Consider the following 24191-nt stretch of genomic DNA (forward strand, 5'->3'; position numbering starts at 1 on the left):
TCAGGAAATCTCATTGGCTCTACCTTTAAAATATATCTAGAAGCAGCCAATTCCTACCACCTGTGCTACAACCGTGGTCTGAGGCACATTGCTGCTCACCCACAACAGCCCCCGACACTAATCTCCATTCTTCTACCCAAACCCTTACAAAAGTCTGTTTTTCTAACAAAAGCCAGAGTGATCTTGTTAAATCATAAGTCGTGTGCGAGTAAGGGAAGGGGCTGACCTCAGGAACTTCAAAAATGGTGTTTTGACTAGAAACTCTTAAGACTGAACACAAAAGGGTCTATACATAAACCACGTACTCTAGCCAGTACAGTTGTTTCTCATTAGGAGGACAGCATAACAATTCTAAAACTGTTGCACATGTCTACTAGGATGAATAACTCAGTAGATGGATGGTGGATGCTGGGAGCCAAGTTTCCCACTGCTGGAGTGGGCAGTTAACAGATAAACAAGGGGAGAAGGCCAAAGTGAACCACTGGTACTGGCTTGCATTTGAGACATTACTGTGAACTCATGTGAACTCAGGTCTAGCTTCATATGGATACAGATGGATGCATCAAGAAGTAAATGTGTGTGTGTATACGTGCATTAGTATTCACGCACGTACTTCCTAGCTCTGTCTGCTGAGAGGACTTAGAAGGTGTGACACCCCCACAACAACACGCAGACCCAGCCCCCAGATCTGGACTTCTAATGCCAGCCTCCTGTGAAAGAAGCAGAGTTGCTTGGATAAATGGCCAATTTGAGGACCCAGGCAGGGATAACAAGATAAACCTGGGACATCTTACAGTGACAGAAAGGAAGGGAGTGCTCAAAAAACAATAGGACACAGCAGGAGCCTTTCAAAGGGATGCAGAAGCCAACCTCAAAGCCTTCACAATGGTGAAAGCTGGAGCAATTTGGGCAACAAAAATACAATAAATAAGATAGTATTGGGTTATAACTCGAAGTACAAAATAAATACCTGCAAATCCGTAGTGACAGAAATAAATGACTGAATTTTTTAATGAAGAAGAGACAAATCTCTCTTACAAGAGAATTCCAAATAATGCATGGAGATATTACCTCCTCCAGGAGGTGGAATGTAAATCCCCCTGTACCCAGTCCTCTGTCCCTTAAGTCTGGACTTCCTTAGTGACTTGTTTCCAAAGAGTAAAATATGGAAAGGAGGGTAGTTACTTTACAGTGGAAAACCCTGACAAAGACTCCCTCAGCCAGGTAATCAAGATAAACATCATCGGTGTGATAAGACACTTTGGCAATACGTAGCCTTGATATGATGATGAGAGTGATACTTCACTTTGGTCACCTTCTTTCCAAAAATCCATCATCTCAGGCTAACCATGAGAAAAAACATGAGAAAACCCCAGATTGAAGGACTTCCACAAAATACCTGAATAATATTCCTCAAAACTGTCAAGGTCACCCAAAACAAGAAAAGTCTGAGAAACTGTTACAGAAAAGAGGCTAAAAAGATGTGACAACTAAATGTAATATGGCGGGTGCCTGGGTGGCTCAGTTGGTTGAGCGACTGACTGCTTTCGGCTCAGGTCATGATCCTGGACTTCCAGGATCGAGTCCCGCATCGGGGTCCTAGCTCCTTGGGGAGTCTGCTTCTCCCTCTGACCTTCTCCTCTCTCATGTTCTCACTCACTCATTCTCTCTCAAATAAATAAATAAAATCTTAAATAAATAAATATAATATGGCATCCTAGATGGGATCCTGGAAAAGAAAAAGGGCCTTAGGGAAAAACTGATGAAGCCTGATCAATGTCTACAGTTGAGTTAATCGCACTACACCAATGTTGGCTTCTTAAATGCAGTAAACGTACCACAGTAATGTAAGGTGCTACTATTAGGGGAAACTGGATGAGGGACCTGCGAATTCTCTGGGCTATCTTTGCAACTATATCCAAAACCAATCTAAAATAAAATTTAAGGGGCCCCTGGGTGGCTCAGTCAGTTAAGTGGCTACCTTTGGCTCAGGTCTTGATCTTGGGGTCCTGGGATCGAGCCCCGCATCGGGCTGCTCAGTGTGGAGTCTGCTTCTCACTCTGCTCCCCTCCCCCACTTGTGCTCTGTGCTCATTCTCTTTTAAAACCTTTTAAAAACAAATAATAAATTTTGCAAAAGTAAAATAGAATTTAAATTGTTAAACATTACCATGCACGCGCATGCACATACACACACACATTACCTTTCTGACCTCTCTTACTCTTCTTCTGCTGCTCACTCTGCTCCAGCCACATTACCCTCTTTGCTGTTCCTGGAACATGCCAGGCCCATTCCCCTTAGTGCCTTTGCTCTAGCTCTTCCCTCTGTCTGGTCCTCTCCTCTCCAAGAAATCCACTCCCTCACCCCCATCAAGTTTTTGCTCCAATCTCAGTTATGTAATACAGCAGCCTATCCCTCAAACCCTAGAACTCCCAACCACGCCCTCAACTCCATTACTTCGTCTTTTTTGCAGAACACTTACATCTTCTAACCTTCTAACATGCTATCCAATTTCCCTATTCATTACATCCATACAAGGGCAGAGATCTCTGTCTGCACTAATGTATCCTAGCACTTGGAGCAGCACCTGGCACATAGAAGGCATACCCTAACATGCTAGAAATACTGGGGGGAAATTAGAAACAAGTCAGAGATGACTCCAGCCCTAGAGAAGCCTGTCTTCAACCAAGGGAGAAAGTTATTACCCATTCACACACTCATAAGGCTATCATTAAATCTCTATAGAGCGAATCACTCTCACACATCCAGATGCTAACATTCGAATGTTGACACGAAATGGGTTTTCTTCTGGTGCCCTTTGAGATATACTTTGTTCTGGGTGTATTTCTTCATTCCCAAATTTTAGGAAATACATGTCTAGGGGTGCCTGGGTGGCTCAGGGGGTTAAAGCCTCTGCCTTCAGCTCAGGTCATGATCTTGGGGTCCTGGGATGGAGCCCCATATTGGGCTCTCTGCTCAGCAGGAGCCTGCTTCCCCCCACCCCCACCCCAACTCTCTCCTGCCTACCTCTCTACCTACTTGTGATCTCTGTCAAATAAAAATAAATAAAATCTTAAAAAAAAAAAAAGAAAATACAGGTCTAATTTGGGCTCCAGTTAATACCCTGCCTATGTCTTAGAAAAAAACATTGAGTCTATTCAAAACATTCACCTGCATATAATTTGGGTTCATTGTAGTGCATCAGTTTTCTGTTGCTGCCATAACAAATTGCCACCAACTTAGCAGCTTAAAACAACACAAATTTATTATCTCACAGTTCTGTGGACCAGAAATCCAGGTGGGCTTGACTAGTTTCTAGTTCTCCCAGTCTTCCAAGATCAAAATGAAGGAACTGGCCAGCCTGGCTTCTTATCAAGAGGCTCTGAAGGTGGATGCTTGGGTGGCTCAGTTGGTTAAGCATCTGTCTTCAGCTTAGATCATGTTCCCAGAGTCCTGGGATTGAGTCCTACATTGGGCTTCTTGCTCAGCAGGGAGCCTGCTTCTCCCTCTGCCTGCCCCTCCCTCTGCTTGTGCCCTTTCTCTCTCTCTCTCTCTCTCTCTCTTTCTCTCTCTCTCTCTCTCTTCTCTGACAAATAAATAAAGTCTTTAAAAAAAAGAGAGACTCTGAAGGAAAATCTGCTTCCAAGCTTATTCAGGTTCTTGATGGAACCTAATTCCTTGTGGTTCTAGGGCTGAAGTCCCACTTCCTTACTAGCTGCCAGCCAGGAGCCTCTCTCAGCCCCTGATGGCTATCTGTGTCCCATGTCACATTGTCCCTTCCATCTTCAAACCAACAACAGAGTCCTTGTCATGCTTTGAATCTCTCTGATCTCTCCTTCTGCCGCATCTCTCTTGCTTCTAGCCGCCCAGGGGACCCTGTGATTAGATTGGGCCCACTCAGTAATCCAGGGTAATTTATCTTATTATATCAGCAAAGTCCCTTTTGTCATGGAAGTAATACATTCACAGATTCCAGGAATTAAGGTGTGGACAGCTTTCAAAGACCATTTTACCAACGTATTTTGTTTTCCACCAAGTAGTTTATTCCAAATCAAATCTCATGGAAGGACACTGTCCTTTATATGAAATGTCTATTAAGTACTCATTTTTCTCTCAATACCTTTTCAGAACATGATGTCCAGTCAACTATATAGTCAGTCCTAGTTCCATTAGAATATGTACTTATTCTTGAATAACTGCCCAACTGACTTAATTACATTTCCTCAGCCTTCCAAGATGCCTACAACTTCTTTAACAAGGATAAAACTGGCTGTATTGATTTACATGGAATGATGTGCACTTTAGCTAAGCTGGGAATGAATCTAACCAAGCATGATGTCTATAATGAATTAAGATGTGCTGATATTGATCGTGAGTACTTTAACTTGTAATTATTTTTCTCATAAAAGCTTTTTACAAATACATATTTTTCGTTCAATGATTATAAAAACAGAAATAAACTTCATTATCAAAAGTACATATATGTGTTCCTCTTTAAGGATATCAGTAAGGTATGTGTACAAGTTACAAAATCAAATTTATGCAAAAAAAAATCTAATGCTACCAAGTAGACTATTCTTTGAAAAATCTTATGTGGAAACTAAAAATGATTATCACATTTTCAACATTAAATTCAGATTACCTATCGTGATGTACACTTTGGAGGGTGCCTTGAAATAACAGATACAAAGGCACTGACAATTTCAAAAAATGACACGTTACCAAGAAAATCCAAGCCCATTGTTTCCATTTGAATCACGTTCGTTAGTACAAATCTTCCTTTGATCCATGGAGCCCACCTATATTAAATTTTAAATGCCACAGCATTTGTGTTGATATTTTTTAAAATTTTAGATGATATTTCCTTTGAATATATGGACCTAGTGATTATAACCTGAGCTGATACGTATGATTATAACCCGAGCTGATATGGAATATATAGTCAGCAAATTATCTCCTCTTCACCTCTCCCCACCCAACTACCAGTGCCCCATTCAATTAGCATAAGTTCCATGTGTGAATCAGTGTCTCCGGTTAATTAAGGTGTCACTTGTTGCCACTAACTCTGCCCAATTTTCCTGTTCTTGCCTCAAAACATGCACACCTGCCTCTAATAGTACTATCCTAGTTAGAGGAGACTAGGTACAATTTGGGGGTTTTCGAATAATAGAAATATCAGAGGTAAGAAGGGAGTGGGAAAGCAGGAGTGGATTCCTTGCAAAAATGGCAAGTCTCTCAAAAAGGTGTGAGTGGATAGGACTGCAGGGGCTGGGGGCCCCTAGTTTGGTGTTTGTACCCCATGATTGCTTTTGGCAGCTGTGGGTGACTTGCCTAACGGTGCCAAAACCACTTCAAGAAGACCAGTGCTTCCCTGAGCGCATCTGCAGCCTTAACGTGCGGTCTGACTTTTAAGTATTGGACAGTCCCGTGTGTTTTCATTTTCTATTTAGTATATAATGTAATGACTAAAACGCATCTGATATCCTTGTTCTGAGCCTTTGGTTTCTGTTGCAGAAGACGGGAAGGTGAATTTCTCAGACTTCATAAAAGTCCTAACAGATAAGAACCGCTTCCTGAAAGCTGTGGGTGAGTAGAGATTTTGCTGAACGTGGCCCTTGTGTGGCTGAGATTCGCCGTATAGTAACCACTATTCCTCTAGGCCTCCGAGCAGGGACAAGTGAGGGAGGTGTACACTGGCAGGAGCTCCAAAACAATATTTTCTAAGCAAATTGATACAATTTTAGAATTTAAACTTAAATACATCAAGCCCTTCTGCAGGAGACACTGCTTTTTGGTCTCCAATGCGGAACACTTGGAATAGTGTAGAAAAATTCGGTCCCCTCTTATAATATTCCTTACCTAGTGCATGTGCTACTCTGGGAGGTACTCCCTTTACATATGAAAAAAAAAATTTTTTTAGAAAAAGAAAGATGTTCTCTCTCTTGAAAATTTGGGGCATCGATAATTCACTATTCCTAAAAAATATCTTCCTCACCCTGAGGAAGTCTGCCCTCAGTGTGACAACAGGAGAGTCGGCTGGAGGCTAGAGAGCATGATCTCACAGAAGGATGTGTCCTTGACATACTGTTATTAGTCCTCTGATGGTTTGTTTAGGAGTTGAACAGTCTACCTTGGAAAAACTAACCGCAATTTGTATCATGTTTTCTGGGGTAAATACATTCCAGATTCCAAACACTGTGTATGCTTTCGAAAATACATTCATTCATAGGTTGTGAACTGCCCTTAGAAGAGACAGAAGCTACTGCTTCAAGTAGTACTATTGTAGTAATAAGGGTTTGCCTGCAAGCCTGAGGCTCATTTATCAGCAATTCCTTTACCCAGAAGAACGGGACAATAGTCCTTAATACATAAATCATGTTTATGTTAAATGTATTAACTTACAAGTCAATATTTACTTAGAAGTCATAGAACTAAAAGCATTTTTTAGTGATTATTGTGTCTGTTCAGTAAACAAAATGACCTTTCTACCAAATAGAACAAATTTTGAATGTTTTTCTATAATTCTCTAGTACCTGGCTCGGTATTAATATTGTAAATAGACTAAAAAGACTGTCAGCTTATTACTTTTTTTGACAGATTTTTTTTCAGAAGCCACTTTGAAATTTTTTTCCCCTTATAGTTCCAGAAAAGGAGAAATGTTTAGATTTAGCCGGCAACCCAGGGATCCTGTTGTTTGAAATCCTATCAAAGCTTGTAGAGACTTCAGCTTTACCCAGAAGGGCTATAATGGAAATAGTAAGGTAAGTGGCAAAGAAGGGTAAAATCAGCCTTCTCAGAAGCACTTATGAGGATATTTAAAGGCAGTCACCTCTGAAGGGTCTGTGGCAAAGCTCACATGCCACAAGGGACCTTATTCCTTCATACCAATGTGCTAACTCTGAAATTGCGAGACTGACCTCAGACCGCCTCAGGGCCCACTGAGGGCCTAAGATAGCCAAGGAAGTTCAGACTCTTACCCTAGGCTAGAGAATCCCAGAAGAGTAAGACTTTTCCAGGGATGACTTTGGGTGGGCTTGGAAATCTAGTTTGGAAGACACTCCCATTCAACTGCCAGGGGCTTCCAAGAGATCTTTTGACTCTGTGATGACGTAGAGCAATTTTAGACCTCCCAAAGCAGCCGTGGACTGGAGCTGAGCCCGAACTGGACTCGAGACTGGAGGATGAAGAAACATTCTCACACCCAAGCGTGCTTTATTCCAGCAAATACCACGGAAGATAAATTTCCTCAAACTATTTATATCATTGTATTATAGATATTGAGTATTGCTATTATTCAATATAATTGCTATTATTCAAGGATAATGTGAATATCCTTGGCTCATCTTCTTTCAAAGCATTCTGCTTCCCCTTTTAGACTTAAAAATACAGAATGTTTTCAGAATCCTCAGTGGATAATCTCTCTGTGCTATCCTATATTTGTCAGATGTGGAACCGTGGGTACACAAAATTCTATTCTTCATTCCATTTCAAAGGCATTTATTAAATGCCTGCTGTTGGTACACAAATTTGACACACTGCTTAACTTCTCAGCCTTGGTTTCCTCACCTATAAAATGGGACCAAAAAATGGGAACAACAATATTAATACCTACCTTAAGATAATAATAATACCTACTTTATAGGGCAGTTGTGGGGATATGTGATAATACAGGTGAAGGGGTCCAATAAATATTCCTGGAGCTCAGTAAATATTATTATTATGCAGAAGTAGCTAGCATAGTCATAGAACAAACATATTATCTGCTCTAATCCTCACCTCCTTAATGGGCACTATTATCCTCATTTTACAGATGAAAAACCTGCAGTACAAGTACTTAAGTAACTTGCCCAAGAGGCAATGGTGCCTAGATTTTAGCACAACAGTCTTATTCCAAAACCCATCTCTTATCCACCCCCTAGATTGCCTCTCGGGAAATCTTAGCCGATGTTGGTGTTTTTATTACGATGACGATTATGTTATTACTTTTCATATACCTGGTTTCTAAGGAGACCAAGTGTTTAATATGTAGCATTTGCATTTAAGGAAATTAAAATATAAATTGAGAGAAAAAGCTATAAGTAAATATAAAATACTAAATATACAAAAGTGAAAGGACACCAAGTATATCACATAATTAACTGTCCAATGAGTGTCAAAGGTCATTCATTTAGTTCCCAAGAAAGCCAGTCTCGAGCTTGATATGGTAGAATTTGATAGGTATTCCCGTGGTTGACTACAGCATTTTTTGAGCGTTACGTGCAGAGTTGTGAATGTGCACTTTACATGCATTAGCTTTTTCCTGGATTACTGTCTCCTAACTGGTCTCCCTGCTTGCACCTTTTGACTCCCACCCCCATGACTTACCCACTCCACAGTCTATTCTCAACACTCCCTCTGCCTAGCTGAAGCCTTGACGCCTACAGCACCAGATGATCCTTTTAAAACCACCCCCGGGTCTTTGTCAAATGTTGTCATCTCAGTAGGGCCTTCTCTGGCCTTCTCTGGCCACCCTATCTAAAATTCAGCCCTCCTACCATTCCCCGTCTCCCCTTCTCTATTTTTCCATACTATCACCTTCTAATATAGTGTGTAATTTACTTACTTATTTTGCTTGTAATGTGTTTTCTCACGCTAGAATGAAAGATCCAAGAGAGCAGGGATTATTTTTGTCTGTTTTATTCACTATTATATCCCTAGTGTCTAGGAAGAAAAAAAAAAACTTAAACTCAGTAACTCTCTGTTGAATGATCTTATTTAATCACTACTTCAACACTGTGAGATAGTTTCCAACATCCCACTGACAGGCAAGGAGAACAAGGCATGGGGAAAATCAGGCTGTATACCTAGCCCAGATCCCCCTCTAGAGTTTCCATCTGCCTACTGGGTAGTCCCATAGGTACCTCAAACTCAAAATGTCAAAACCTAATTGTCCTCCTTCATCCACTAGTTCTTCCACTTGGGCTCCAAATCGCAGTGAATGGTCCACCATCTCACTGTGTTTATCCAACTGCCGAAGACCCAGCGTCCTCTGCTGCCACTGCTCGGTCACTCCCCACATCTAACTAATCATGAAATCCCACCTATTTGACCTCCTAAACCTGCCTTGTGAAGGTGCACTTCTCTCTACCCCCAGGCTGGGGAGGGGGCACAAAGAAGCAGAGGACTGAGGACAGAACCATAAGGAATTCCCTTGCGGAATGGAAAGAAAAAGAGGGGTCAACAAAGGAAACATTAGTCATCAAGAAGGGAACCAGGATAGTGTGAAGTCAGAGAAGCCAGGGCCACAGAGAAATCCAAACCAGGACAGACTTCCGCCAGGATTAAATGCTAAAGTGAGGCCAAGGGAATTCAGGACTGAAAAGGTAGAGTTAGATTTGGTAGTCTTATGCCCCAATAATGGGTCCGTGATTAAAGGAGCGAGACTGATACAAAGTGAAGGTCAAGCAAAGCTTTATTTCGCGCCAAGCATCAAGAATCTAACCGAACGTTCAGGGCCACACCTCTTGCAAGAGAGGGCGACCCTTCTCTGTTTCACAGTCTAGCTTTTAAGGGTAAAGGCCATGCGGTTGGGCCTGGCCATGCACAGATGACCAATGAGATTGTAACACACACAGGAAACTCCACAGTGATGCTAGGTGACCAATTGAATTACAATTTATTCTATTAGACATTTGAACCAGCCTATTATACCTTGACTAGGATTGGCGCCAAAAAGTGTTCCCAAAGGGCGGGACCCATACTCCTTGGTAGCTAGAGAGACAGTATGCAACCCCCCACTGATCGGATGTCTCCACCTGGCCTGACCCACCTTTGTATCTGGGCATTGTTACCTGGAGCTGGTTTCCGGGACCCGCCTTTAAGTGAATCCCCTGGGGGAAGGAAGCAAGGACAGTTCAAGGGCTAAACAACAAGGTTTTGTTTAACCTCAATGAAAGCCTCTTGACAAAATATAAACATAAAATAGGTCCTTACAGTAGTTAAGATGGTAGTTAAGAAATCATAAGGGGGGGGAGGCATGCCTGATTGGTTCAGTTGGTTAAGTGTCTGCTTGCATCTCAGGTCATAATCCTAGAGTCCCAGGGATCAAGCCCCACATTGGGCTCCCTGCTCAGCCAGTAGTCAGCTTCTCCTTCTGATCCTCCCCCCTGCTCATGCTCGCTTGCTCACTCTCTCTCTCTCACTCTCAAATAAATAAATAAATAAGATCTTTTTTAAAAGAATTAGTATGTTCAGCATATAACTTGCAACTGGAATTTTTTCTTTTTGTCCAATACTTAGGCACTTTTTCAGTAGGATTATATAGCACTTTCTATTCATTATTGGATTACTTTTTTTTTCTTTTTTTAGCTATTTCCGAAGAAAATTCCAGGATACCACATTGGGAATGCCGTGGAGTCCCTACACTGTGGGTTATGAGAAAAGGAGATTGAAGCCAGACATCTACACACCTCCAGCCTCAAGCACAGCTGCCTTTGCTAATGCTGCCCGGATCACAATAATGAAAGAAAAGGATTTACTTAAATTTCTTGACGAGATCAAGAGTAAGAACCATTTATCCCCTCCCCATTATTGTAAAGGACTTGTTTGTATATCACTAGTCAGAAATAAATACTAGAGGCAACGCGCTAAAGAAGCCGGACCACAGCCTATTCTGAGTGACTGGCCTCTGTCACAAAGGCATCATTTGAAAGCAAATCTACATCTTCACCTGTATCCTCCTGATACAGGTGAAGCCTAGAGATTGGATGAAGCCTAGGATCTATGGATGGGGAGGGGGTGAGGAGAGTGAAAAGAGGGGTCACGGCCACTGAGAAGACTAGACAAAGAGCAAAAGAGGCACCACATGTATGTCTTTACGTGAATTTCTTCTTACATTGTTCATAATACCATTTTTGTTTTTATCTTTTAAGGGTACAGTCCTCCTTCAGATAGCCCGTATTCCAAAATACCCATCTTTCCATTGTTTCCTAATGTGGATGGGGTGGTGATGGGAAAGCCATTCAAAGACATACAGAAATTAGAAATGCTAAGGAGAAGGGAGCCTCTGGATTTCTTTGAGAACTATTTTTTCCATAAAAGAGACTGGAAGGCACAGGTAAGATTTTGGTTATGTCACATTAGTTAATTTAAATACTTAGGTTTTCAAGTTCTAGCTTAACGGAACTAATTTGTTTTAAAGATTTTATTTATTCATTTGAAAGAGAGAAAACACAAGCAGGGAGAGAGGCAGAGGGAGAGAGAGAAGCAGGCTCCCTGCTGAGCTGGGAGCCCATTGTGGGGCTCAATCATGACCTGAGCTGAAAGCAGATGTTTAACCATCTAAGCCACCTGGGCACCCCCAGAACTAATATTTTTTTTTAAAGATTTTATTTATTTATTTGTCAGTGGCAGTGGGGGAGAGAGAGAGAGAGAGCACACAAGCAGAGTGGCATGCAGAGCGGCAGGCAGAGGCAGAGGCAGAGAGAGAAGCAGGCTCCCTACTGAGCCAGGAGCCCAATGCAGGACTCGATCCCAGGACCCTGGGATTATGACCTGAGCCGAAGGCAGAGGCTTTAGCCCACTAAGCCACCCAGGCGCCCCTAGAACTAATATTTTTTTTATGACAAACATTTTCAGTCATTACATTTCAAACCAGATTCAATAGCCATGTTCCTAAATTTAAGGCCAGGTATAAATACATCATTTAAATTCAGCAAATAGCTAAACTTACTGAAAAATACAACCCTAGGCTTGGAGTTAGAGGTGGGGAGTATAAGAATAACAATAAAAAGGCCCTCAGATCCTACCTACACCTGCTCTCCCTTCAACCTATCGGCCAGAAGCTCCATTTTGGGTTCCCTCAACTGGCTGTAGATTGTGGTTGGGCCAGACACCATGGGATGAGAGGAACAGGTCCACAACTCAGTGGAGCAATCTGTGATGGAGTGGCCATCCTGCTCTTGGACTAGAAGCCTACGTACAGTCCTGGCTACACCTTCCGACCTCCTTCAACCTCTGAGTGTTAAGGTCTCAGGCAGCCATGCCTTGGTTTCTGGATATTCTCTGAGGAAACTCTGGCCTTATTCCTGGTTTATGACAGGCCTCCCAGCCTGAAAAACAACATCAAGATTTCACTGGAGGGGCACCTGGGTGGCTCAGTGGGTTAAGCATCTGCCTTCAGCTCGGGTCATGATCCCAGGATCTTGGGATCAAGCCCTGCATCGGGCTCCCTGCTCCGTGGGGAGTCTGCTTCTCCCTCGACTGCTCCCCCTACTTGTGCTCATTCTCTCTCTCTCTCTCTCTCTCTCTCTCTCTGTCAAATAAATAAAATCATAAAAAAATAAAATAAAATAAAAGAGGGAGACAGGAGACTGACTGGAGACCACTGAGGCATCTCTGGGTTCCAGAAATCTATGTGGTGTTCACATCACTATGAAACCTCTTAGAAGGCCCTCCAGGCATAGAGTTTAATAGTCCCTGAGGCTGGGAGCAGGGGGTAACAGGGAGCTGCTAATATCAACAGGCTTACAGTCTCAGTTATGCAAGATGAGTAATTCTAGAGATATGCTGTACAACACTGTGCCTGTAGTTAACAAAACGTATTGTATACCAAAAAAATGTGTTAAAAGCATAGATCTCACATTAAGTGTTCTTACCACAGTAAAATAAAAAATTTTTAAAGATTTTAGGGGAAAACAGGTGCTGGCAAGGATGTAGAGAAAGGGGAACCCTCTTGTACTGCTGATGGGAATGCAAACTGGTACAGCCAATCTAGAGAAACAGTATGGAGGGTCCTCAAAAAGTTAGAAATAGAACTACTCTACGACCCAGCTGTTGCACTATGAGGTATTTACCCAAAGAATACAAAAATACTAATTCAAAGGGATACATGCACTCCAATGTTTAGCAGCATTATCTACAATAGCCACATTATGAGAACGGCCCAAATGTCCATTGATACATAAATAGATACAGAAGAGGTGGTGTGTGTGTGTGTGTGTGTGTATCTTTTTTATGACTGAACAATATTCCAAGGTGCATAAATAATGAAATCTTGCCATTTGCAACCATGTGGACAGAGCTAGAGAATATTATGCTAAGGGAAATAAGTCAGTCAGAGAAAGACAAATACCTTATGATTTCACTTATATGTGGAATTTAAGAAACAAAACAAACAAGGGAAGAGGAAACAAAGAGAAGCAAGAGACAGACTCTTAATTATAGAGAACAAACAGATGGTAACCAGAAGCAGGCTGGGTAGGAGGATGGGTTAAATAGGTGATGGGGATTAAGGACACGTTGTGATGAGCACCAGGTGTTGTATGCAGGTACTGAACATCGTATGTTAACTAACCAGAATTTGAATAAAAACTTTAAAAAAAAACAAAGACTCTAGAGGAGTATCACAGTCACATATGACCTTAACTTCAGACTTCGAATTTATCTCTCCAGATGAAGTCATACCCACAAGCAGATATCACTGACAAGTTGGAAATAAGGGGAACTTTATTCCCCTTTAAATTTATTTCCCAGCACTAAGCCCTCCTCCACCTGTGATCTGTATCTGTTTACTGTCAGTCTCTCCAACCAGAATATAAGGTTATGTAGGATTATAAGTTACGTATATTTCTTTCACTGAGGGATCCCTATCACCTAGAACAGAACCTGGCCCATAGGAGACTCAGTATGCTTTGGATGAAAGGAAATTATAATACAAAGTCTTTATTTATTGAGAGCAAGATTTTCTCTAATCATATCAGCCAGCAGAGAGTGTGTCAGTAGCATCCTGAGTGGTCGGTTCTGTCTTCGTCCTCTGCAGTCTGTTCTCAACACAGCAACCAAAGTGGCTCTGCTAAAATCAGCTCAAAACTTGCCATCGGGTTTTCACATCACTCAAAGTAAAAGCCAAAATCTCTCCTGTAACACTCAGGGTTCTACACCATCTAAACCTGAGTCTTCCAATGATGGTAGCCACAGAGGCTATTTAAATTTAAATTTAAAGGTCACCTGGGTGGCCCAGGAGGTTAAGCATCCAACTCTTGATTTGGGCTCAGGTCATGATCTCAGAGTCCTGAGATGGATCCACACACATGGCTCCCCACCAGCAGGGAGTCTGCTCCCTCTCCATCTGCCCCACACCACCCCACACTCCTGGGTGGGCACACTTGCGCATGCGCACACACGCTCTCTCGCTCTCTCTTTCTCTCTCTCTCAAATAAATAGATCTTTTATAAAAAAAAGAAAAGAAGAATCACTGGTTTGGGGGGTACTAGTCAACACGAACTAAAATACTATTTACCACAGCGATACAGGAGATGAAGAGGGTGGTACTCAGAATTAAAGCTTTCTCTATTTTGTTAAATTTATAATGAGTGTTAAAACTGTGAGGATAGGGGCACCTGGGTGGCTCAGTGGGTTAAGGCCTCTGCCTTCGGCTCTGGTCGTGGTCCTGGGGTCCTGGGATCGAGCCCCGTGTCGGGCTCTCTGCTCGGCGGGGAGCCTGCTTCTCCCTCTCTCTCTGCCTGCCTCTCTGCCTACTTGTGATCTCTGTCTGTCAAATAAATAAATAAATTTTTTAAAAAAAAAGTGTGAGGATAATCATTAAAATTAATCATGAATGATTTAATGAATAATCATTATAATGAATAACTTTCAAATAGAAGGGGGAAGAACAAGAAAAAAGAAAACACAAATAATAGAAAGTGCAAAACAAAATAAGCAGAAAAATCTAAATATATCAATAATCACAATAAAAGATTAAAACATACTAGTTTAATTAAAAAGTATTAAGAAAAAATAGACAACGGATCATCTTACAAGTCTAAAAAAAGGGTACTGAGACTGATTTTTAATAATTTTCAGATATCTGTTCTTTAAAGATGATACACCTAAAATATGACACAGAAAGTTTGAACGTAGGGGGTGGAGAGATGGGTGAGCCCGATGATGGGTATTAAGGAGGGCACGTATTGCATGGAGCACTGGGTGTTATACACAATGAATTATGGAACACTACATCAAAAACTAATGTTGTCTGTATGGTGACTAACATAACATAATAAAAAAAATGATTTTTTTAAAGATTTTATTTATTTATTTGACTGACATCACAAGTAGGCAGAGAGGCAGGCAGAGAGAGAGGAGGAAGCAGGCTTCGCGCTGAGCAGAGAACCCAACACAGGGCTCGATCCCAGGACCCGGGGATCATGACCTGAGCTGAAGGCAGAGGCTTTAACCCACTGAGCCACCCAGGTGCCCCTAAAATAAATTTTAAAAAAAAGAAAGTTTGAAAGTAAAAGGAAAGGAAAAGAGAGAAACTGAAGACATAGGGGAGAGGCAGGACTGGCTATGTAATTTGTGGAGCCAAGGGCAAAATGGAAATATAGGGCCCTTTGTCCAAAAATTACTAAGAATTTAACGACTGCAACAGCAAAGCAATAAACCAAATTCAGGGCCCCTCTAAGCACATGGTCCTGTGGGATTGCACAAGTCACACACCCATGAAGCCAGCAATGGAACAAGGAAAATCGAAGGGAAATGGTCCAGGAAGGGAATTAATAAAGATTCAGGGGTGAGACTTTGGCCTTGGAAATCAGGAAAAACTCTCACAGAGAGGAGGCAAAGAGGAAAAACCAGGCTACACAATGGAGAAAAACCCTAAGGTGGAGAGAAGATCGAAAAGAATTCATGTTAGCTAGTCCTGGAGAGATGATCATTAGCCGAGGGAGTGTGCAGATCCGGTTTTCCAGCAGGCACTAAGAGGACAGCTGTGAGATCTGTAACAGAATTAACAGCATTCAGTGAAGAAAAGTAGGGTCAAGCAGTACTAAGGGCCCAGATGAAACTGGGAACTACACATTTTCCAAGAAAGCAATCCACATATTTACATGATTTCCACCAGCATTGTTCAGCAGCCCAGGAACAGGGAAAAATGGACAGCTGGTTCCCCAGGGCAAGTTTGGAAGCAATACAGGTTGTACTCTGTGCAGGGCACCTTCTTCACTTTTCAGTGCTTGGTGATGGCTTGGGAAATTTGGGGAGGCTGGAGTTGGCTCCTCTCTACCCTCCATATCCATTCCACACATAAACCGTCTTCCAGTCAGTACTTCTGAGTAGGCTTCATCATTAAGAAAGAGAATGTGCTGAATGCTCAGTTACACACGGTGCTGTACCAGGTGCCCCCAAACAACAGACAAGTGACTTAGCAATAACCTTATAAATCACATAGAAACCCCTTCCTAGTATGACATATTTCTGTGTCTTATGTCTTTGTTATATAATTTAACCCAAAATATATCACCAACCTTTGTTTTTTTAAATGTGCATAAAGGCAGCAAATATAAAGCCTTTCGACCCAGTCTCAGGCTACCCAAATGACATCCTCACCATTGACCAGCTACTCAAGAAGAAGCAGAACTGGACCGTGACCGATGCAGCCGCTATTAAACAGCATGTGAGTATTCACTGTTGCCTGTCTTCCCAGAACGCGTCGACTAGAATGTTTCCCTCTTCAATATCACAACCACCCAGACCAAAGATATTTTTTCCACTCTGTGTCTTTAAAATAAGACAAAACCATCTCTTGTTTTTACCCATCGTAATGATGCTTCTTGCTCTATGATCCAATGGAGTCAAATGTTAACTGTTACCATTCATCCTGCAAATCACCCAGGGAACGACACCCAGCATCGTTTCTGGGACCCTTGTGTCATGCTGGGAATAGTTAAGGCAGTAAACCAGCAGCCACAGTGAGTGTGGTGTGCTAAGAGATACATGATGCGTGAAAACTGGTTATAGCAGCTAAAAGAAGGAGAGTCTGAGTGCACTTCTTAGGGGCCAGGCAGAGTGCTCTAGAAGTACTCTACAAGTACTCTACAGGCGCTGATTCATTTACCGATCACAGCAGTCTCCTTCCGGGTAGGTGCTGTTATCATTGTCATTTTATAGACATGCACAGAGAGGTTGACTTGTCTAAAGGCAGAAGTAACAGAGGAAGTCATAGAGCCAGAATTATAAGCATGAGCAGCTTGGCTCTGGAATCCACACTTTTAGCCATAACTCCATGCCGCCTGTCTGCTTTTGTGCCCTAGCAACTTTTGTGCTTCTCAGAGACGGACTGGGGTATGTGTATTTCATGCTGCCTCCCTCTTGCCTTTGACACTAGTTATCAAGCTCTCCTTGACATTTTCTACTTCCTTGGCCTTTACAACACTGCATCTCATAGCTCTGTGTGCCTTCCTCTCACTTCTCTTTCCTGAATGTTCATCCCTTTAGTCTTGATATTTCTTTGTGTTCTAGTCCCATACTACTGCTCTTCCCATTATAGGCATTCATCTGTTCATTTGTTTAGTAAATATTTACATATTATTTAGTCTATATTTAGTAAATATTTAAAATAAAATAAATATTTCATAAATATTTATATGTTATTCACAAAGTTTTGGGATTAGGGGATACCACGGGGGGAAAAAAAACATGAGCTTGGAGCGAGGGTGAGAGAGAAGGCCACGTGTGTAGGGGTAAGGGGATATGGGGGCATGAAGCTACAGGAGGCTAGTACTGCATGCCACAAAGGAGCAGGCAAACATTGGGGATCTCTGCGTTAAATGAGGAAAAGCTGGGGCAGGTATTTTTCGAACGATCTCAGTCGACCCTCCTTGTTTCCGCTGCCACCTGTATACTGATAAGCCTTAAAGTTGTCACTGGCCTAGACTTCTCTCCAGTACTTTCGACTTCTCTCACTGCCTGACGAGCATTTTTACCTCACTGTCTCAGCATACCAAACTCTGCATGTCCAAAGCAAACTCATCATCTGCATCAGACTCGGCTTCGCTTGGGGGTTCTTGGTGACATCAGGTGTTGATACCACTACCTACCCTGTCAGTGAAACTAGAAGGCCAGGAATCATCCTAATTTATAAATTGTCCTCACTCCTTACATCCACCTGCGACCAAACGTGGTTATTCGCGTTCTCCCGAAGATTTTTCAAATTCCTCCCCTTCATCCTACCACTGCTGCCTTAACTCGGTCTTGCCTGGACAACACCCTCCAACCCCCATCCCTGCCTCGCAGCTGCTCCCCTCCACCCCTTCTCCACACAGCTGCTAATGATCTACCATGAAAATAAAGCGACATCCCTGTCCTGCTTACAAATGAATCTTCCCCTCTCGACAAGAGCAGGATTTCTTAACTATATTTTCTGCTCCACATTGAGATTTGTCTCACTTCCGTCAGAAACACTGGCTTACTACAGCATGATTTCCACCAAGAAAAGGGCTCTGTCAGCCTCGCTGAGATCAAGTCAAAGGGCCATTACAGCAGACAATGTCTTGCCTGCCTTACCTGCATCATTCCTTCCCGCTCACTTTCAAAACTTGACACTTTAGCAAAACCAGCATGCTTGTGCCTCCCACCAACTCCAGAGGTATATGACGTCTATCCCTTTGTTTATGCTGTCTCCTTTCCCTGGAACACCTTCCCATCACCACTGCTCCCTCAATCTGGCCAAATCCTTGAACTTCTCAGTATCTTCTTGCTCCCTGCCCTGGGCGGAATTGAGTGCCATTCTTGACCCTCCTTTTATATATAAAGACTATCTCCATCCCCCCTTTCTTCCTTGGTTTAGTTTATTGTGTTTTTAATACTGTCATAAAATATCTTATCTCATTATTCCCAAATCATACATTTTGATTGTCCGTCAACTCCTAACTCCCACGTCCTTCAGAGGTTCCACCCAATGTATAAATTCAGTGATTTTCAACTAGCCTGGGAATGTAACTCTTGGGATATCTACAATTGTGGTTCATAAATCAAAGATATGTTCACGTAACTACTGCAAATGTCTGCTCTCTCACTGCAGGTGAAGAGGGCTACAGAGGCCTATAACTTGGGAATTGCCCTTGAGCACCGGAAAGACATGCTAAACCTCTGGCGGAAAATCCGAGGAGATCTGATTGGAATAGACACTAAAAATGAGGCCTTTTATGACACCTTTTCTACCTATACATGGTCCTGGAATGTTTGCCAAGAATTACTTTCGCCGAAGGATTTAAGGTTATATGATGCCTACATGAATAGGAACACCTTCCACAACTCTGTGTCCTCTTCTTCCTCGGATATCAGTGAATGTGACATAGAGACAGGAAGGAAAAGAAAACGGAAAGGTTCCAGAGGGTTCCGACAATGAAATTTCTACATTTTCTAAACAGCTCATTGCAAACTACTTTTTCATAGATATCAAAATTATGGTTTCTTGCTTTTGTCTAGTACATTCTTAGCAGCTGGAAATGTTGACATCTTTTGAATTCTGACCAGTAAAAAAATTTAAGTCATAATGTGGTTTCCCTTTCCTTATCTTAACAAGTAAACAGAGGTCATGCGGTTATCTCCCCAGCAAACAGCTGCGCTCTGCTGCCCCCACCTGGCTCCAAACTGCCTGGACAGACGGAGGAAAGCAGAACGCAGGCACTTACCTCAACACAGGGCTGCCCCTGTGAGCCCCTAAGGGCTCTCCCAGTAATAAACATCTGAGTTTATGTGACCATAGTGACACTAGGTTCTTGATTATTTGTAAAAGAGGCCACAGGCAGCAGATGACAATGATCTTTCAGTTCCAGGGAGCAGTATCACCATCTCCCAGGGAATCTTGATTAAATTTGGGTGTTCCTAAGGCTCCTTTGTCACAAGTCATTAGGCTGATCTCTTGGATCCCGCTAAAAATAGTCGATCTCACCCACTACCGTGGTTGCTGTCATTCTTTAGTGTATTTAGTAAAGATGCACATGTATAACTATTACAAGTTTGTACTTTTGTATTGTAGAAAAATATGCTTAAAATTTACTATTTTAATCCTGTTTAGGGATTATCATCCATTACTTTTTTTTCCTGTTAGAAAAAGGAAAAGACATGTTCCATATTGATGGAGACAGTGGCTTATAATATAAAATCATACCATGCCAGAAAAAAGCAAGAAGATAGGGGTGCCTGGGTGGCTCAGTGGGTTAAAGCCTCTGCCTTCAGCTCAGGTCATGATCCCAGGGTCCTGGGATCGAGCCCCGAATCGGGCTCTCTGCTCAGCAGGGAGCCTGCTTCCCTCTCTCTCTCTCTGCCTGCCTCTCTGACTACTTGTGATCTCTGTCTGTCAAATAAACAAAATCTTTAAAAAAAAAAAAAAAAAGGGCAAGAAGGTAGTGAAGGCTCCTGAAACTATTTCATGAAACGCACTTGAAGTAAATTTGTGTTAACCTTGAATATTCAAAACTGTCTAAATATATTTGACATTCTTTACAATATTATGATGTTGATAAAGAGAACCCTGGGACATTTGGGTGGCTCCGTCAGTTAAGTGTCTGCCTTCAGCTCAGGTTGCGATCCCGGGGTTCTGGAATTGAGCTCCATGTCAGGTTCCCTGATCAGCGGGGAGTCCGCTTCTTTCTCTCCCTCTGCCCTTTCCCCTGCTCATGCTCTCTCTCACTCGCTCTGTCTCTCTCAAATAAATAAGATCTCGAGATGCCTGGGTGACTCAGTCGGTTAAGCGTCTGCCTTAAGCTGAGTCATGATCTCAGGGTCCTGGGATTGAGTCCCACATAGAGCTCCTTGCACAGCAGGGAGCCTGCTTCTCTCTCTGCCTGCCCTCCCCCTGCTTATATTCTCTCTCTCTCTCTCTCTCTCCCTGTCAAATAAATACATATTTTTAAAATAAATAAATAAAATATTTTTAAAAGAATCTTATAAACAAGTGACCACTGTTTCCTACCCAAAAAACAAGATTTATGGTTTCACACTTTTTTTTGGTATGACTATGACTGTAATAGGCAATCTAAGAGATATAATTTGGTTGACAAAATATTAAAATTCCTGAAATATTTTCTTGGATCAATGGGATAACAGGACAGAATATTTTTAAGTCTATCTGTCCTGGAAAATCTGCAATGTATACGGTCTATCAGTCTGTCCCACACTGTGGTTGATAGTAGAAACTGGCATCTTGTGGATGAAATACAGTATAGCAACAGGTATCCAGACATTCCTTCAACAACTATTTGTTGAGTTGCATACTGTGAGCTGGCCCCTGTTCTAGGACTTGGGTGTATAACAGTGAATGAACAAAGAAAATGCCCTGACCTCACAGCTGAGTAATGCAGCTAATTATAACCACTGACTCAGTACTTCCACTTCTAGAAATTATTCCTAAAGAAGTAATCATGAACATACAAATGATTTAAAAATGATTTATAAAGATCATTATCATGTTGGATTTTTAATAGTAAGAAACTTAACGTAGCCTGAATGTCCAGCAAATCATGTACAGCTCTATAATACAATACCAAGGTCATTAAAACAATGTTAGAAAAGAACCTCCAAAAAAAAAAAAAAAAAAAGAAAAGAACATTCAAGCAGAAGAATGATATTCACAAACTATTTTCATGTTATAAAATAGGCTACAACTGCTCAGAGCCATGAGAAAACTTTATGGGGTTGTTCTAAAACCTAATAATGATGGTAGTTGCACAAATACAGATTTTTATGAAAATGTATCAAACCAAACACTTAATTAAGATAGATGAATTTAATTGTACGTAAACTAAACCTCAATGAAGCTGTGAAAAAAAAGGGCATAACGCATTTCTGAAACTATTTTAACTCAAAAGTTACTTGTATAAATCAATTAGAATAAAAGACTGGAAGAATATAAATCAAAGTGTTTAATGGATTAAGGATGGAATGGGATAGTTTTTTTTTCTTTTGTCTAAATGTTCTACAATAAACACATATTTATTTTGCAGTAAGAAAAAAACCCACAAAGTTTGTTTAAAGTTGTTAAACCAGTATATTCAATTCCCTAAGAGGGTTCCTGCATGTTCCATGAAACTTTAAGGAGAACAAATTAGGACACCCTTCCCCCAAGCGTGTCCCAGAGAACACGCTTAAACAGACCAGAATTTCCACTGATTGGAACTGAAAGAAAGGCATGAAATAATTAACTACTCCTGTCCCAGGTTGATACCCAAGACAATAATCCAGACTGAGAGCCGTTAACCTTTCCAGGCTTTGAAGTCAGGCCACCCAGCTAGAAGAGCTCTTGCGACTCACCACCAGAGGGACCCATAGGTCCCCGGAAAAGTATTGCTGAAGTGGGTATATAGTCTGATACCACAAAAGATGCCCACGCATGTCTTCCAAATTTCTTCAGAAAAATGATTTTAGGTGCTTCAAAGGATGAAGAAAAGTGATTTGTACAGGTCAACCAAAAACAATTGTATAAAAATTAAGTTTAGGATACTTTTATCACATTTCAACAAAAGGGCCCAAGTTGATTGACAATTTAAATGACTAATTATTGAAATTAATATAATAAATGACTTCGAGGGAAAACAGACAGTGAGCCCCATGCAAGAAAATATGTGGTAGGACTGCTGACTAAGAACATTAACAGTTTTGGGTGTAGGGAGAAAAAAAGCATGTGAAAGAGAGAACAAGATGCCAAGAATAAATAAAACCAAGCACTCTATCAAACAACTGGCCTTGAGAAAAGATAAAAATCCTTGTACTTGTTCTCTGGAAAGGAGGGTTTTGTTCAAAATGTTTCAAAAGACAAGGAGAATGGCAAACATGTTTTCAAATAAGGCACAAGTTCTTTACTATCTTATCTTTTCGATTCACTCACATATTTTTCTTTGTGATTAGGAGGGTTTAGGGCTTGTTCCCATTTCTTTTCTGAGAAAGATACACAATCTCTCATAGCTCCCTTCAGAAAGAATGTGCAATTAAGTAAATCATCACTCGTTACCAGTGGGCTGTCTAGTATTGCTAATTAACCCTTTCCTTAACTTACTCCAAATGGTAGTCCTTACTCCCCTGGAACTCTTCTCAACTAACTTTGTATCAACAGGTTACTTTCTTATAGATTCTTTCCAGAATCAGTTTATAATGATTATTGAAACAGATGTAAGGCTGAAAATTATTAGTATGACAAACTGTATTATGTTACAGTCCTGATTGTGTGAACAAGCTTGGGTATGGATAATTCCAAAAAGTAGGTGGTTATAAATTATATAATTATAGGGGCCCCTGTGTGGTTCAGTCCGTTAAGCATCATGATCTCAGAGTTATGGGATCCAGCCCCTCATTGGGCTCCCTGCTTGGCAGGGAGCCAGCTTCTCTCTCTCCCTCTGCTCCTCCCTCTTTCTCTCTCACTTTCTCTTAAATGGCCTTTTAGAAAATAGTTTTAAAATTATGTAATTATAGGGACGCCTGGGTGGCTCAGTTGGTTAAGCAGCTGCCTTCGGCTCGGGTCATGATCCCAGCGTCCTGGGATCGAGTCCCACATCGGGCTCCTTGCTTGGCGGGGAGCCTGCTTCTCCCTCTGCCTCTACCTGTGCTCGCTTGCTCTCTCTCCCTTTCTCTCTCTGACAAATTAATAAATAAAATCTTAAAAAAAAAAAAATTATGTAATTATATAAATTAACCTCATGTCCTCAGAATTCATTCCATTCTTTTATTCTTTTCCATAGCTTTTCACAGTATGAAAAGCTGACTACAGAAGCTGGAAAACTGTCCTGTTTCCTCAACCGGCTTGCTATTTTTCTTAAATTCTTCCGCCATCGGGTCTAAATGGACCTATGGAACTTAGGCACCCTTAATTGTCAAAGTGATTCAAGATATTTCCCGTCCTAAAACTTGAGAGAAACTGGGAAACCTGTTAGAGGACCCCAGCATAGACAGGAGGCTCAAGTGCAATGCTTCCCCCCCTTTTTTTTTTTTAGATTTTATTTATGAGAGACGGCGCACCAGCACAAGCACGGGGGGAGCAGAGGGAGAAGCAGGCTCCCCACTGAGCAGGGAGCCTCATGTGGGACTCAATCCCAGGACCCTGGGATCATGACCTGAGCCAAAGACAGACGCTTAGCCGACTGAGCCACCCAGGGATCCCTGTCTCCCACTTCCTTACGGGCCTGCACCGCCTCCAGCCCCTTTGCCGGGAAGGGAGAAAGCCAGCTCAGAGGAAATCTGTGGGCGAGCGCCCCTTCCCGGGAGAACACCTCCCAACTCAGACCCCGCCCCCCACAGGGCGGAGCTCCAGCTCCAACCTAGACCCAGGAGTTCAGAGCTGCCCCGCCCCTCCTTGCTCTTTTCCCGCCCAGATCCCGCGACTTCCGGAGGGGGCGTGGCCCCGCAGGAAGTTTTCGCGTGTCTGAGGGGCAGGCATATCC

General features: G+C 42.0%; 1 protein-coding gene across 2 annotated transcripts in view; it reads left to right on the forward strand.

Moving 5' to 3' along the window:
- The window catches only part of EFCAB3 (EF-hand calcium binding domain 3), a gene marked incomplete at both ends in the record, with an annotated part of 44813 nt that extends 25648 nt beyond the window's left edge, over nucleotides 1-19165 (forward strand). For both annotated transcript variants that reach the window (XM_080826546.1, XM_080826545.1), the window contains 7 exons: nucleotides 4228-4371; nucleotides 5515-5586; nucleotides 6641-6761; nucleotides 10348-10541; nucleotides 10911-11095; nucleotides 16310-16432; nucleotides 18839-19165. In XM_080826546.1, coding sequence (XP_080682672.1) covers nucleotides 4228-4371; nucleotides 5515-5586; nucleotides 6641-6761; nucleotides 10348-10541; nucleotides 10911-11095; nucleotides 16310-16432; nucleotides 18839-19165 — 1166 coding nt within the window. The remainder of the gene's footprint in view (nucleotides 1-4227; nucleotides 4372-5514; nucleotides 5587-6640; nucleotides 6762-10347; nucleotides 10542-10910; nucleotides 11096-16309; nucleotides 16433-18838) is intronic.
- Nucleotides 19166-24191: the final 5026 nt, after the last annotated feature.

The sequence above is a fragment of the Martes martes genome (assembly GCF_963455335.1).
Source record: "Martes martes genome assembly, chromosome: 16".
Classification (NCBI taxonomy): domain Eukaryota; kingdom Metazoa; phylum Chordata; class Mammalia; order Carnivora; family Mustelidae; genus Martes; species Martes martes.